The 17,468-nt window shown below is 41.2% G+C and overlaps 1 protein-coding gene and 1 pseudogene across 1 annotated transcript in view; both read right to left on the bottom strand.

Moving 5' to 3' along the window:
- Positions 1–4,432: 4,432 nt before the first annotated feature.
- LOC148777884 (small ribosomal subunit protein uS12 pseudogene) lies at positions 4,433–5,900 on the bottom strand (annotated as a pseudogene).
- Positions 5,901–12,107: 6,207 nt separating this feature from the next.
- FAM47E (family with sequence similarity 47 member E) overlaps positions 12,108–17,468 on the bottom strand; it is a 60,534-nt gene continuing 55,173 nt past the window's right edge. Inside the window, exons 9-10 of the mRNA XM_088836130.1 lie at positions 15,008–15,085; positions 12,108–12,489 (exon numbers count right to left, since the gene is read on the bottom strand). Of these exons, the coding sequence (XP_088692256.1) occupies positions 12,424–12,489; positions 15,008–15,085 (144 nt within the window). The 3' untranslated portion in view covers positions 12,108–12,423. The remainder of the gene's footprint in view (positions 12,490–15,007; positions 15,086–17,468) is intronic.

Here is a 17,468-nt window from a genome sequence, read left to right as displayed (position 1 = left end):
GGGAAGATCCCCTAGAGAAGGAAATGGCTACCAAGAGGAGCCTGGCAGGCTACAGTCCACAGGGTCACAAAGACACAACTGAGCTCCTAACATTTTCACTTTCACTGGGGGCTCCCAGAGCAGGGTCATGGGTCCAGAACACAAAAAGAGGATGAGCCAGTAGGCAGTCTCTGCTGCTTCTAATCAGCCACATCAGGCCATGCCACACACGCCGACCCTCCACCCAAGGGGGAACAATTCAAATAAAAGGAATGAAAGATGCTTACTCCCACCAGGTGCCAACTGTTAAGGAAGTAAATATAGATCAGAATCTTCCTCAACCTCCCCCTCCAAAGCCATGCCTACACCACCAGTCCATCAGAACTGCTGTCGATTATTCTCAGTTCTGGAATCTCACTGATCACTGTTAGATCATCCATCATTCACCATGTTATCTTCTTTGATTACTTGTTAATGGTGTGTCTCCCACACTAAAGAATAGACTCATGGGAGCAGGGAATGTATAGGTTTTTCCCTAAAGAGTCCTACAGAGTGCCTAAAGTCCTACATAGTCAGACCTCAAACTATACATTTATTGAATTGAAACACTAAGAATGTATTACCAAAATACAAGAGATGAATGTCCTGAAAAAATATTTTTAAAGAATTAACAGTTTTATTCTTGGGAGAGGGTGAGGTAGATTAGAAAAGGATGTGTGTGTGTGTGTGTGTGTGTGTGTGTGTGTGTGTCACTCACTTGTGTTTGACTCTGCGATTCCATGGACTGTAGCCTGCCAGGTTCCTCTGTCCATGGGGATTCTCCAGGCAAAAATACTGGAATGGGTTGCTATGCCCTACCTCCAGGGGATCTTCCCAATCCAGTGATTGAACCCAGGTTTCCCACATTGCAGGCGGATTCTTTACTGTCTGAGCCCCCAGGGAAGCCCTAGAAAAGCATATACCTAAGCAAAACCATGATTCCGGCAAAGTCTGAAGTGACCATTATCCGGTTTCTTGTCTTCTTCCTCTTTTCAGTATTATTCTTTAACTGTCTCCTGGTCCCACCCAACCATGACACTGTTTATGTATTGGTCCCTGGTGGCTCAGAGGTTAAAGCGTCTGCCTGCAATGCAGGAGACCTGGGTTCGATCCCTGGGTTTGGAAGATCCCCTGGAGAAGGAAATGGCAACCCACTCCAGTATTCTTGCCTGGAGAATCCCATGGACGGAGGAGCCTGGTGGGCTACAGTCCATGGGGTTGCAAAGAGTCGGACACGACTGAGCAACTTCACTCACTCCCATTCACTCATCTGATAAAATGTGTCAAAAAGAAAGTTGATGTGTCACCAATTCCCAACAGTGGATTTGCTTGATATTTTAAAATCTAGAGGGAGAACAAACTAAAGGAATACATTTTTAAAGGAAGAATTGTGTACACTGGGCACCTGCCTAGGAAGGGTAGTGAGGGAAGTGGGGCTTCTCCAGCCCTCCTCATCAAAATATGCAGAACCGCCTGCCCTAGGAAGCAGGTCCTCCTACCGTACAGCACAAGGAAGTCTGTTCAATGTTATGTGACAGCCCGGATGGGAGGGGAGTTTGGGGAGTTGCTGGTCTTAGACTATGACATACATACTTAAGACACACATATATATGTATGGAGAAGTTGCTCCGCTGTGTACCTGAAACTATTAGAACATTGCTAACTGGCTATACTCCAATAAAATAAAAAGTTGAAAAAGAAAGTAAGTCCTATGTTTTCGCTCATGCACCAGGAAAAAAGTGGGCTAAGTCACAAAGAAATACAACAGACCAAAATCATTTCTTAAATGGTCAAAGTCACCAATAATAAAAAAAATTAAAACAAGATACCAATTTTTGTCTATTATATTTGCAAAGATTTCTGAAAGACAAAACCAATACTGGCAAAAATGTTTTTTTTTTTAAAAAAAAGATCTACAGATTCAACTTGTGAAAGTAGAAAAAGATACAAACTTTCTGAAGGGCAATTTGGGTATACAAAGCCTTAACAAAAAAGCCAGAATAAATAAGGAAATTTGTGTGTGCGTGTATGTACATATGTATATACACTTTGACAAAAGAATTCAATTAGGGGAATTTTGAGTGAGTAGAGATCAGAAATGCTGCTCAACATCCTATAATGCACAAGCAGCCCCTCACAACAAAAAATAACCATGTCCAAAACATCAGTTGGGCTGAGGTTGAAAAACTGCCCTATGACATGTGATGCAAGAGAAGGCAGGGAGGAAGTACAATGCCTTTTATAAGCTCGTCTTGGAAATCGCACTTTGCCACTTCTGACACATTTTATTCATTAGAAGTAAGCAGGTAGGGACTTCTCTGGTGGTTAAAAACCCGCCTTCCAATGCAAGGGAAAAGGGGTTCCATCCCTGGTTGGGGAACTAAGATCCCACAGGCCAAGAGACAATTCAGCCCACAAACCACAACTAGCGAGCCCACATACTGCAACTGCTGAGACCATCACAGACAAAAAACAAAAGTAAGCAGCTAAGTACAGCCCACCTTCAAGAAGAGAGCCTAACTCCTCCAAATTTCCTTTGCAGGAAAGAAAAGCAAATAACTTGCGGACATAGTCTAAAACCAGCATATCCTGTCCTTCAGATGCAAATTATATATGTTGATCTCACATGCAAAATACACTCATCCCCTTTTAGACACACCCTCTTTGAGTCCAAGCTGGCAATGTTTATTCCAATCCAGTTCTTCAAAAAACTTCGCAGGTCTCCTATGAATCTTATTCAGTCCACATCATTATTCAAGAGCCAGAGCCTCAAATCTCTCTACAATAAGCCCTTCGCAACCTTGAGAGTCTGCTGAAGGACAACACCCTCCAATCTCTTAGATGCTCCATTGTTTGATTAAAACTGTGAGGCAAACTAAAAATTTCATTAGAATTTTGTCTGCCTAAATGTACTCTGAAGCGTCATCTTTGATCTTTATGGGATCTTAACAAGGGATTTGACAATAACATCCTTGGATTTATCTTTAGACCATGTTTTCCTGGCTGTGTCCTTTATGTGTCCTTTTGGATTTAATCTTTGCTACAAATCATTTCTTAATTTAAAGATCAGTTGTCAAGTGAGAGGCCAGGAGTTTTCAAAACCATGAAGTCCTGATTGTTTTTAACTGTCTTTTTGGCTTAACTTGCATTTTACTATTAGCAGCAAGAGACCAGGCAATACCTTTAACACTCTGTATAAAAATTTCCTGAGACATCACCATTCATCAGGTGCTGTTCTACTTTCCATGTTACTTCGGGTGACAGTGTGGATAAACCTCCTGCTATTGCATTACAAGGGTCTTCCCAGGTGGCTCAGTGGCAGAGTATCCACCTGCCAAGCAGGAGACACGGGTCTAATCCTTGGGTCAGGAAGATCCACTGGAGAAGGAAATGGCAACCCACTCCAGTATTCTTGCCTGGGAAATTCCTTGGACAGAGAAGCCTGGTGGACTTCAGTCTGTGGGGTCACAACGAGTCAGACACAACTTGGTGATTAAACCACCACTGCAGAAAAAGGAGAGCAGTTCTCCCAATTTCCAATTGTATTTGCCTCATTTTCCTGCTAGTCTTTACCCACAGCCTCCTCAAAGTCTGTGGGGTTTCTGCTAACAGTCTCTTCAAAATTCTTCTAGTTTCAACCTATTTCTCAATTTCTTCTGCCTTCCACATTTTACACTTGTTATAGCATCCTACTTCCAGGGACAAAAATCTGTTATCTATTGCTACATAACAAATAATCCCTAAGTTTAATGGTTTAAAACAACAAGCATTAGAGTCATTTCTATGGGTTAGGAATTCAGAAACCTCTTGACTGGGTGATTCGGGCTCAGTATCTCTCAGATGGTTGCAGTCAGGATGTCAGAAGCCTTGCAGTTGCATCTGAAGCTTAATGGGGCTGGAGGATCTCTCCAAGATGTCTATTTGCAAAAGACTTCATTTCCTTGCCATACGGGCCTTTCCTCACAACATGGTAGCTAGTTTATCCTAGAGCAAGTGACTCAAGAGAGAACAAGGAGAAAGCCACAATGTCTTTTATGATTTAGTCTCAGAAGCAACAATTCATCACTTCTCCCACACTCTATTCCTTAAAATCAAGTCTACACAGCCCACACTCAAGGGAAAAGAAATTAGACAATGCATTTTGAAGAGAGGGTATCAAATAATTTGTGGACCTTTTTTGGAACAGACACCGTCCCCCCAAATCAGAGAGTCCTTGGGATTTTTCTATTAAAATCTCATATCTTAGAGCTGATGAACTGAGAGAAAGAAAATAAATGATCCTTTAATTTGCTGAATTAAAATACCATTTGTTGCTAAGACTGATGAAGCCAGGCAATGATTTATGAGCAAGCTTTTACATTTCTTTTTTTTGGTATACAAAACTTGATTACTATTGTGCTTTCATCATCAAAATTCATGAACTTGGTCTTTCCTTCTTGCCTTTGAATAAAGCCAAAAGAGTGACAACCTTAAAGCAGACTCCAGGAATGTCACCAACAGCATGACCTTTGCAACCAAATCCAGCACCAGAACTTCATCATTTTCCTCAATAAAATTCAAACAACCATCATTGGGTACAAAAGGAGTGATTTTTTTTTTTTGCCATTCCTGATTAGCTGAACCCTGACACACTTCCTGATGGCAGAATGTGGCTGTTTGGTTTTAACTCCTACTTTTTGCAGCACAATTCCCTTAGCATGAGAAACACCACCAAAAGAGTTGGCCTTCAGGGCTGTGCCCAAATGGGCTTTCTTGTATTGTTTATCATGCTACTTCTCATCGGTGGCTACGGAGCTTCCTGGCAGTACAAAGACCGTGATACTTGCCTGTCCTGCAGGGCCACGGGCCTGAGCAAAAGAGCTACATTTCTTTATATATTCTGGGATGCTGAAATTATTTTATAATAAAGAATTACTAATAGCCAGAGAAAGACAGAGATCAGAGATGAAGGAAAGGGGACTGAGAGCAAAGGAGTGAGAGGGAACCTTTAATGTTGTTAGAAATATTCTGTATTTTGATGGTGGTGGTCACATGATTTCATACATTGTTAAATATAGAAGAATTATACACTTAACACGGATGACTTTTATTATATGTAAACTGTATCTTCATAAAACAAATTAAAAAAAAATTTTTTAATACCATTTGAATTCACAGCTTTGCAAAGTCTCTTATGTGAAGGCAGAGTATTGATGGGAAACAGTGAGACCCTAAATGCTGAACTGTGACCATATGGGAATGTTCAGATGGCTTCACGTTCCCTCGCTTCCCAACCCTATGAAAATATGTTGCTTGGATCTCCTGTTGCAGGGAGTACAAGTGACTGATGGACCCAGCTGCTACCCCTCAGGATCTTTTACCCTCTCACCAAGGTCGTGCTCTCTTGGGCTGCTCCCAGCCAATGACTGAGCATGCAGACCTACCAAGGCAGGCCTATTTTAGCAAAATGTGAGACTCCTCCTCTTGTCAACCTGGACTTGAGGTCTCCCCATTGGCCTGGCCAAACCTTTACTTGAATTGTGCTGGAGTCAAAATTCTTCCTACTCAAGTCTTCTTTTTCCTTCCCTCTTTCCTTCCGCAGGGAATCACACATGCATCAGAATCTAAAGACTCTCCCTGTGGTCTCCTACTCCCAGCCCCAGTAAATCTCTCAAACGTCTAATGCCATTTTGTCATTTACTCCTTGGTAGACCCAATGGACAAGGCTTTGAGCAAACCCTGGGAGACAGTGAAGAACAGGGAAGCCTGGCGTGCTGCAGTCCATGGGGTCGCAAAGAGTTGGACACGATTTGGTGACTGAACAGCAATAAAGACCCAAATGAATACAGCCTTCCTTGTCAGATAATTTCTCCCTACTCTCCTGTGTGGTGAGGTTTTCCCATGTTGCATGAAGACTCCTAAAATGGTTTTTGTGGAAATAACCCGGAAGGAGGTTGGGGTAGACAATTCTTTTTATTCTTCACCCCTAACACCCTCCCCCCACCCGCGGCCACTACCATCAGTAACATGCTAGAGACAGTTTATCCCAGCTCACAAAAGCCAATTATTAAATTTTCAAGAATTTAGTGAGCTGGTTGTTAAACACAGTCATTAGTAACACTTAAGGGGACTTCCCTGGTGGTCCAGTGGTTAAGAATCAACCTTGCAATGCAAGGGACTCGGGTTCCATCCCTGGTCAGGGAACTAAGATTCCCACATTGGGCAGAGCGACTAAGCTCACATGCCGTAAGTAGGGAGTTCATGGGCCAAGATGAAAGTTCTGCATGATGCAACAAAGATCCCACATGCTGCAACTAAGACCCAATGCAGCCAAAAATAAAATAAATAAAAAGTTCAAACTTAAATACACTTACAATTAAAATAAATTATATTAAAGCCAAATTGAAACTGTAATCAAAAATCTCCCAGCAAACAAAAGCCCAGGTCCAGACGGCTTCACAGCTGAATTCTACCAAAAATTTAGAGAAGAGCTAACACCTATTCTACTCAAACTCTTCCAGAAAATAGCTGAGGAAGGGAAACTTCCAAACTCATTCTATGAGGCCACCATCACCCTAATCCCAAAACCTGGTAAAGACCCCACAAAAAAAGAAAACTATAGGCCAATATCACTGATGAACATAGATGCAAAAATCCTTAACAAAATTCTAGCAATCAGAATCCAACAACACATTAAGAAGATCATACATCATGACCAAGTGGGCTTTATCCCAGGAATGCAAGGATTCTTCAATATACGCAAATCAATCAACGTAATACACCACATTAACAAACTGAAAAATAAAAATCATATGATTATCTGAATAGATGCAGAGAAAGCCTTCGACAAAATTCAACATCCATTTTTGATAAAAACTCTCCAGAAAGTGGGAATTGAAGGGACATACCTCAACATAATAAAAGCTATATATGACAAACCCACAGCAAACATTATCCTCAATGGTGAAAAACTGAAAGCATTTCCCCTAAAGTCAGGAACAAGACAAGGGTGCCCACTCTCACCACTACTATTCAACATAGTTCTGGAAGTTTTGGCCACAGCAATCAGAGCAGAAAAAGACATAAAAGGAATCCAAATTGGAAAAGAAGAAGTAAAGCTTTCACTGTTCGCTGATGACATGATCCTCTACACAGAAAACCCTAAAGACTCTACCAGAAAACTACTAGAGCTAATCAATGATTACAGGAAAGTTGCAGGATATAAAATCAACACACAGAAATCCCTTGCATTCCTATACACTAATAATGAGAAAATAGAAAGAGAAATTAAGGAAACTATTCCATTCACTGTTGCAATGAAAACAATTAAATACTTAGGAATATATCTACCTAAGGAAACAAAAGACTTGTACATAGAAAACTATAAAACACTAGTGAAAGTAATCAAAGAGGACATGAATAGATGGAGAAATATACCGTGTTCGTGGATTGGAAGAATAAATATTGTAAAAATGAGTATACTACCCAAAGTAATTTATACATTCAATGCAATCCCTATCAAGCTACCAACAATATTTTTCACAGAACTAGAACAAATAATCTCACAATTTGTATGGAAATACAAAAAACCTCGAATAGCCAAAGCAATCTTGAGGAAGAAGAATGGAACTGGGGGAATTAAGCTGCCGGACTTCAGGCTCTATTACAAAGCCACAGTCATCAAGACAGTATGGTACTGGCATAAAGACAGAAATATAGATCAATGGAACAAAATAGAAAGCCCAGAGATAAACCCACGCTCCTATGGACACCTTATCTTCGACAAAGGAGGCAAGAATATAAAATGGAGAAAAGACAGTCTCTTTAACAAGTGGTGCTGGGAAAACTGGTCAGCCACTTGTAAAAGAATGAAACTAGAACACTTCCTAACACCATACACCAAAATAAACTCAAAATAGATTAAAGATCTAAATGTAAGACCAGAAACTATAAAACTCCTAGAGGAGAACGTAGGCAAAACACTCTCCGACATAAATCACAGCAGGATCCTCCAAGACCCACCTCCCAGAATATTGGAAATAAAAGCAAAAATTAACAAATGGGACCTAATTAAAATCAAAAGCTTCTGCACAGCAAAGGAAACTCTAAGCAAGGTGAGAAGACAACCTTCAGAATGGGAGACAATAATAGCAAATGAAGCAACTGATAAAGGATTAATCTCCAAATTATACAAGCAGCTCCTGCAGCTTAATTCCAGAAAACTAAGTGACCCAATCAAAAAATGGGCCAAAGAACTAAACAGACATTTCTCCAAAGAAGACATAAAGATGGCTAATAAACACATGAAAAAATGCTCAACATCCCTCATCATCAGAGAAATGCAAATTAAAACCACAATGAGATACCATTTCACACCAGTCAGAATGGCTGCTATCCAAAAGTCTACATGCAATAAGTGCTGGAGAGGGTGTGGAGAGAAGGGAACCCTCTTACACTGTTGGTGGGAATGCAAACTAGTACAGCCACTATGGAGAACAGTGTGGAGATTCCTCAGAAAACTGGAAATAGAACTGCCATATGATCCAGCGATCGCACTCCTGGGCATACACACCGAGGAAACCAGAATTGAAAGAGACACATGTACTCCAATGTTCATTGCAGCACTGTTTATAATAGCCAGGACATGGAAGCAACCTAGATGTCCATCTGCAGATGAATGGATAAGAAAGCTTTGGTACATATACACAATGGAGTATTTCTCAGCCATCAAAAAGAATGCATTTGAATCAGTTTTAATGAGGTGGATGAAATTGGAGCCAATTATACAGAGTGAAGTAAGCCAGAAAGAGGAACATCAATACCGTATATTAACGCATATATATGGAATTTAGAAAAATGGTAACCTGAACCCTGTATAAGAGACTGCAAAAGAGACATAGGCATTTAGAACAGTCTTTGGGACTCTGTGGGAGAGGGTGAAGGTGGGGTGATTGGAGAGAGTGGAATTGTAGCATGTATATTATCATAAGTGACCAGTCCAGGTTCGACGCATAAATTTTCCTCTGTTCAAAAAAAAAAAAAAAGACATTTTCAAGTGCATATTTATACATACATTCACATATGACATTTATATGTAATATATTTGTTTAGTTATGTATTATGCACTAGATAAAAGTTTACATATATTTAATTATATATCATATATAAAATGGACTTCCCAGGTGGCGCTAGTGGTAAAGAACACGCCTGCCAATGCAGGAGACTTAAGAGACGCTGGTTTGATCTCTGGGTTGGGAAGATTCCTTGGTGTAGGACATGGCAACCTACTCCAGTGATCTTACCTGAAGAAATCCCCATGGACAGAGGAGCCTGGGAGGCTACAGTCCATAAGGAAAAAAATAAAATAAAATAAATTATATTAAAGCCAAATGGAATTAAACTCAAAAATTCATCATTTCCTGGCTGTTGACCCCTTCTTTGTTAGCATCTACGCTCCTGAGGTTATTCACATCTGTTACACTTGGGAGTTGGAAAAAACATATAATGATGTGCTACACGCACTACTCTGGATTTTGGAGGCCAGATTTAGATGTGCTGTTTCAGCTCATTTCTTTAGTAATCTGAGAGGCTGCCAGCTTGGAGGGTGGCCTGAAGTGAGAGGAGGCTTTCAGATGGTCCAGAAATCTCTGCCCTCTGACCCGGAGAAGCCAGAATGCTTGAAGCACCTGTGGCACAGAGTGCTGCTGAATGGAGCTTTGGCACGGCCAGAAAGGCCAGTCAGAGCTCAGGCCCCCAGGGCTTTGCAGCTGAGCTGTGAGCTCTGTGGCATGTAACCGCTCTCCTTTAGAAGAACCAATCTCAGCTTGTTGCTTGGCACCGGCTCATACAGCAGCCTGATCATGAGACCTTAGGTAACCAAGCGACTGGTGCTCATCGTCAACTGGGGGTCATCTGATCCCCTAAGCCATAAAGTCAGCTAACATTTAGTGCGTGCACACTGTGTGCCAGGCTCCGCTCTAAGCACTTTACTGCTAACATTCCTTTTAATCCCCACTCCAATTCTGGGAGATGGTACTGTTATTATTGCTACCATCCCTACGTTAGACGAGAACACTGAAGCAGAGAGGGGATAAGCAGTTTGCCCCATAGTCAAACACTAATAAGGAGTGAGCTGGGTTTGAATCGAGGCTCTCCAGCTCCAAAGTCCACAGATTTAATTACCAAATTATATTGCTTCTCATAATCAGGTGACAGTTTTCTATTTAGGACTGGGTTTGACCAGAAATTGAAGACACAGTGTGCCCACTCCTACCATACTGCCATCTTCCTCACCCTATACGTCTCACCTGGGGATGTTCTTTAAGTCCGGGTAACGAAACAGACAACCTCCGCAATATGATGGCAGCAGCCACAGGTGAACTGCCTTGACGCTCTAGCCCAACTCAAGGGCGGCCCTGAAGAACAGCTGAGAAGAGGAATTTTTGAGCAGACAGAAATGTAAGCGTTTCATCCTGTTGACCACTTTGTCTGAAAGGAGAAATGGCCTGAGGAGCATGTGTCACCAATTAATGGTCAGCAGCTGATGGCTTAGCTTAGAAGCCAGAGACTTGGAGGGATCATGAGTGCAGGGCTGGGGACAAGGAGGTTTGGGAGAAGAGGTGTACAGGGGATTGCACAGAATGGATCCAGAGTATGAGGGGATTTGGTTCTTTGTGACTATGCACCCAAAGGACTCCCTATAGAGGAAGCACTCAATAATCAAGGGAAAAGTTTAACCTAGCCTCTGCATGCCAGCTCCCTTCTTTCTCCAAGAGCACCAATGTTGCCCAGAGATGGCATAAGCAAAGTGGGCATGGAGGCAGAAATGCAGGCTCTGGATGCAATATCTTAAATTCCATTCACTAAGGCTGATCTAGCTACAGCTTTTGCGGAATAGTTGTCTGGCAATTAAAACCAAACTTAAGTCCCTGATATAAATTAGGCTTGAATATAACAAAGTCAAGAACAGTGTGTCCAGGGAAATAAGTGAATTCTCTCCAGACCACCCCCAACACCTCCTCCACTCAACACTTGAAAGTCAGAATTATGGGACTGAATGCCAAAATCCTGCCCCAGCTTGCCTAGTACAACTGGATGCCTCCTCCTCTGGGCTTGCAAGCTGAGCAGCTCTCCCTTCGCGTCTCCCATGGGCTACAATGCGGGAATGGATGATGAGCTGAAACATCAAGGGAGTCTGGGAAAAGTGGCGTTCCTAGAATAGCAACTAATTCTGGAATAGGATTTGCTTTCCTGCCTAACAAACTTCTGCCCACACCAACATTCACAGACGTCCTGAATGCTTAATCACCACTGTGGGATCCCACTCAACACTGAAACTCATCTCACAGCGATAGGCTGACACTACGGGTTCACTGCTTCTCTCATGTACTGCATCACCCTAACATGTCTGGACACATAAAAACTCATTTACAGCTACAGGTTATCGAAATGGGACCATGACAGTCCCAGAGGATGAAAGGTCATCCATCAGCCAGAGATTTTGGATCTGAAGACACATACAGTAACTGATAAAACTTTGAGAACCAATATCCTTTTTGCATTTTTTTTTTTTTTTTGACCGCACCACGTGGCTTGCAGGAGATCCGCAACCAGGGATTGAACTCAAGCCCCCTATATTGGAAGTGTGGAGCCAACCAACACTAGACCACCAGGGAACTCCTCAATATCCTTTTAATAAATTCCTTTTGATTAAATTATCTAGAGAGAAAGATCTAGAAAGATGCATTCCAATGACTAAAGAGTGGTTATTGCAGACTCTACAGAAATTCTTTGTATTTTTTAATGTTCTTTTTGCTAGTCTATATTTATTTCCTAATTTTCCTAACATAAGCATTAACATTTTTAATAAAAATATTTTTGAAATTTAATTTTAAAAATGTTATCTTGAGTTTCCATTAAACTTTATAATCCATGACCTTATGAGTACACATTTATTATCAAGACTAACATGCCAAAAAATGGGGAAAAATCCTCAGTAAGCTGAATTCAAATGAAAGAAGATTATATTGTAAAGAAAAAGTAAAGGACGTATTCATTGAAAGCAGGGGAAATAATACTCTGGAAAAATGCAAGAAAGTAATTCAGCTTTTGTAAGGTTTTATTTATTTTTACAAATAGTTGATATAACTAAGTAATATTGACAATGCTACAAAAGTGTTAGAATACCAAATATGAATATTGATCTCACAGTTGATAAGATATATAAAATATTGATTAGCTGAAGCAGAAGACCATTCTGAAATGTTTACAAGTAGTAGTTATAAATTTTATGGGGGTTGCCAAGTCAAAGTTGTACATTTGTGGGGGGAAATTCATCATAAATTTTGTTTAATGTTTAACAAGAAAGAAATAGCTAAGTAAATGAAAACTGTCTAATCATCTTCCCAAGATTCGTCTATGCTTGAGTTATTTTATAGGACTCTGGTTACACTCACGTTTACATTCCATCTTCATATATATCTTCTCAAGGAACTAAAAAAAGAAAAAAGATCAGAGAAGCTAAAACTGGCAAATGAAAATTGTACAGTCTGGTCAGAACCACTACCATACCTGAATTCACAATCTCCTACTCTCCTGTATATCCTTATAGTACTCAACATCTGATGTTGATGACTAGACCATGCTAGATGGTGGACTTTGGAAAGCAGCTGCATATCCTCAGAAATGCCTAGATTAATTCACACTCATTTTATGGCTAACTCCAGCTCATTCCCAGCTCAGCACAGCCTGTACTGCTCATCTCTGCTATTAAAGGCCTGGACCTCTGTGTAGCTGAGGGAATGAAGCTGTCAGTAACGCACAGAGCAGTTAATCCAGAAGCAGATACTGGAATGTGTAAGTGCCTATGCTCATGTAACATATATAAATGTGTATATACACAGTGTACATAGAAATTAGGGGAGTGAAAAGAGAATAAATGCTCACATATAAATTTAAACAATGACTAGTGAACTCCGGGAGTTGGTGATGGACAGGGAGGCCTGGAGTGCTGTGATTCATGGGGTTGCAAAGAGTCGGACACGACTGAGCGACTGAACTGAACTGAACTGAACTGAAAGGACTATATATATATATATAATTTACCGTAATAGAGTTCCTCCTCTCTTTTAGTTGAAATCTTACTGATAAAATCAAGGATATAAAATATAAGAAAAGGAGAAAATGTTCAAGGGTTTTGACACGCAGGTGTGAACATGCGACTCAGCTATAGCCAGGGACATCATCTCTCTGCCGTTGATGTAGCTGAAAGAGTAGCCAGTGATTCAGGCATGCTTCTTTTTGCCCAAAATTGAATTAAATGTTCATCAACAGAATGGATTAAATGAACAGGAGACAAAGCAAAATGAAAAAACAAATCTTTTGCCACTAAGAATATTCAGAAAAACTATGAGTCATCATAATATCAAGATACCCAGTTACAACATATATATATATACACACACACACACACAAACACACAATCTCCTTGGCAAAAATATATATTAATATGTCTGCATGTATATATATATATACATATACACATAATTATATTTAAGCTGAATATAAGTTTGCGTGTATTATATAATCATCTATACAATTATATAATCACGTAAAATATATAAGCGTATTTTATATATTATATATAAATATACTTATGTAGGCTGTATATGCAAATGAGGCAGTTATTATAAATACATAAATGTGCATGAGTACATTACTACATCTAGTAGGCCTATAGGTGATACTCAGAGTTAAAGGATAGATTTCATTCCTAGTTCTATAACAGAGTCTTTTAGCCCATTGGTCTGTCACACAGTAGACTTTTCCCTCACATCGCCTGATTTAACTCTGAATCAGTCTGTATTTGAGCTTGATCAAAATACCTATTTGCCAGTGTTTTGTTGTTTAGTCGCTCAGAGGTGTCTGACTCTTGCGACCCCATGACTAGCCCGCCAGGCTCCTCTGTCTATGGGATTTCCCAGGCAAGAATACTGGAGTGGGTTGCATTTCCTTCTCCACCTTTTGCCAGTCAGTATAGGTTATTGTTTGTTCTCTCACTCTTGGAAAAAAGAAATCCAGTATCCTAGTTCCAGGAAAGCCTACAATCTTGGCTGCACAGCCTCCTAAAGACTCCTCGGGCCGAGTGGGCACAGGGGACGCTGGACAAACTCAGAACTTATCAGCCATGACTCAGGCCCCAGGCCGGCCGGCTTCCTGCCGTGGTGACAGCATGGTCTGGGAACAGAGCCCCAGGCTACTGGCCCTCCTGCTCAACAATCTGCTCTACCAGCCTCCAGCCCCACTCTTGTCATCTTCCAGGAGAGTCTCCACACGGTAGGCAGCAGGGGCAGCTGCACAGGCTCACGGAGGGGGCAACACAAAGTGAGAAAAAGACAGAAGAGCCCTCAGGGATGCCCGGGAAGTGACCTTTTGGCCTAGTCTGCATCCTCCTGTACCCTGCATTGTTGTTCAGTTGCTCAGTCGTGTCTGACTCTTTGCAGCCCCATGGACTGCAGCACACTAGGCTTCCCTGTCCATCACCATCTCCCGGAGCTTGCTCAAACTCATGTCCATTGCATCAGTGATACCATCCAACCATCTCACCCTCTTCTCCTGCCCACATATAGCACAATAGTAGTACTGTGACTCCCAGCTCCAGTTGGTCCTGACCCTAGCACGGCTCCTTGACCTTAGAAGTGTAAGTGAGGGAGACTTAACATTCCTGGAGTTTTTAGCAGCAGCCTCTCGCCCTGCACACAGATCCCTTTCATTTGGTCCCATTAAAGCCAAACCCAAGGAAGGTGAGTCAACAGGAAGCAAACAGGCAGAATGAAAAGGGCAAAACAACAAACGCCATCTGTGCGCCCCTGTCTGGGGCAAGCATGCCCTTTCTCCAGGGCTGAGTCCTGGTGTGTGCCTGGAAAAGAAGTACTTCATCAGGGCACTGACCCCTTTCCCATTAGAACTGTGAGCCCCTAAGTGGGTCTCTCCGAAATGACCCTTTACTCACACTCGGCATCCTGTAGCCCCTGCTCAGAATAAAATCCTTAAAGGCAACAGCTCCATGAAGGTCCGCAAGTAACTCCTCCTGAAAGAGGGTCCACAGTTTAAAAAACAGTCAGCTGTCAGAAGCTTCATGTCATACTTGTCCTAATTAAAAGCACTGAGCTCTTTATCAAGTACCTCATTTTAAACTATTTCCTTCTCATTTAGGAATATGTGTATAAATAATGTTCAGAAGTTGATGACTACAAAGGTTTTCAAAAGATACCCAACTTTCCTTTCCCTGGTCTTTTTCTTACTCTTGTATTAAGGACAAGCAACACATTTTATCAATTAGATAATTATTGACCTAGGATGTCTAGACTCTATTTGAGATTAATAATTGTGATACTGTCATTTATAATATGCTATGCTATGCTTAGTCACTCAGTCATGCCTGGCTCTTTGCGACCTCATGGACTATAGCCCACCAGGTTCCTCTGTCCATGAGGATTCTCCAGGCAAGAATACCAGAGTGCATTACCATGCCCTCCTCCAGGGGACCTTCCCAACCCAGGGATCGAACCCAGGTCTTCTGCATTGCAGGTGGATTCTTTACCGTCTGAGCCACCAAGGAAGCCCGTGATTTATAATAAGAAATATGCATTTGGTCTTCTTCTCATTCTTGGCACAGAAGTCCTAAAAGCCTTGAAATTTCTTAAGTGATAAAAGCCACAGAGGTGAGTTTTTCTTTATTTATAACAACCACCTTTCAGCCATGTCAGAGTTTATCTACACGAGGTCTTTTTGGAAACCCCCTAGATAGCTACAAGATGGGAGTGGGTTGCCAGGGAAACCAACCATGCACTTTCAGCTCCAACCCCAACCTCCTGGGCGGGGAGAAGAGCTGGAGTTGAATTAATCAGGAACAGTCAGTAATGTAATCAATTAAAATCGCTCAGTCATGTTCGACTCTTTGTGACATCACGGACTGTAGCTCAACAGGCTCCTCTGTCCATGGAATTCTCCAGGCAAGAATACTAGAGTGGGTTGCCATGCCCTCCTCCAGGGGATCTTCCCAACCCAGTGACTGAACCTGGCTCTCTTGCATTGGGGGCAGATTCTTTGCCATCTGAGCCACCAGGGAAGCCCAGTATAATGAAGCCTCTGTACAAATCTAAAGAAGGGGATTTGGCAAGCTTTCAGGTTGGTAAGGATGTGAAGGTACCTGGGGAAGGTAAGGGAGCTCTGAGTCCTGCCCACATACCTTGCCCTGTGCATCTTTTCCATTTGGCTGCTTTTGAAAGTACCTCTTTATAATAAACAGGTAATCTTACTAGATTGTAAGTAAACTGTTTTCCTGAGTTCTGTGAGCTGTTCTTACAGACGATCAAACCCAAGTAAGGGAGTCATGGGAACATTTGATTTATAGCCGCTCAGCCAGAAGCATGGGTGACAACCTGGACTTGAGAATGGTATTTGCAGTGGAGGCAGTCTTGGGGTCTGAGCCTTTAAAATGTGGGATAGGATGCTGTCTCCAGTTAGGCAGTGTCAGAATTAAGAATCAGAAAACTGCTTGGTGTGGGGAAAAAAAAACCTCAGCACATTTGCTGACCAGAATTGAGAGTGGTAGAGGAAGAAATGGGAGTGTTTTCCTCTCAGTATATATCTGCAAATTTTAGAATTAACTCCAAAGGGCATGATAATAAAAAAAAAAGATTTGATCTAGTCCCAATGTCTTCAGGGTATTCATGCATTCATTTGGTTTTTCTTCAATTTATTTGAATTTAAAATCTTGATGTAGAAGTTTTTATCATTATAATTCAGTTCTTTAAGGCCATTTCACTTTCCAAATGAATTCAATCAAGAATAGTCAAAACTCGTGTTTCCCGCAAGACAGCCATGCCCTCATGGTGACTGGCCGTAACCAGCACATGACTGCATACATGACTTGTGAACTGAGGTCCACAGCCAAGTGGCATCACTTAAAGTACACAAGATACTCAGTCTTCAGGTATTACAAAAGTGTGATTTACAAAAATCATTACAGAACAATTCCATTGCTTTGAGTCCTTCCTGTGTCTAAACTGCCTGATAAACAGTCTTTTACTGTAATGGTTCTATAAACCACATTTCCAAAATTTAAGTATTATTTCTTTTTCATGAGCTGACTGTAACTATTATGACAAATGTCTTTACTGCCTTTCACCATTAAGATAAATCTTTTTTTTTTCAATTATTTAAGTTTTTAAGAATATGTTTCTTGGGACTTCCCTGGCGGTCCAGTGGTTAAAACGTCACCTTTCAATGCAGGGGGATGAGGGTTCAATCCCTGGCCAGGGAGTTAAGATCCCACATGCTTTGGGGCCAAAAAGCCAATACATAAAATAAAAGCAATATTGTAACAAATTCAATAAAGATTTTAAAAATGGTCCACATCAAAAAAATCTTAAAAAAAAGAATATGTTTCTTAAAAGAGAACTTCTAGA

Source organism: Moschus berezovskii, chromosome 5 (assembly GCF_049115385.1).
Source record: "Moschus berezovskii isolate FMDL1 chromosome 5, NW_MosBer_1.0, whole genome shotgun sequence".
NCBI classification, from domain to species: domain Eukaryota; kingdom Metazoa; phylum Chordata; class Mammalia; order Artiodactyla; family Moschidae; genus Moschus; species Moschus berezovskii.
The sequence above is the reverse complement of the archived record's forward strand: the minus strand, read 5'-3'. Positions and strand labels throughout refer to the sequence as shown.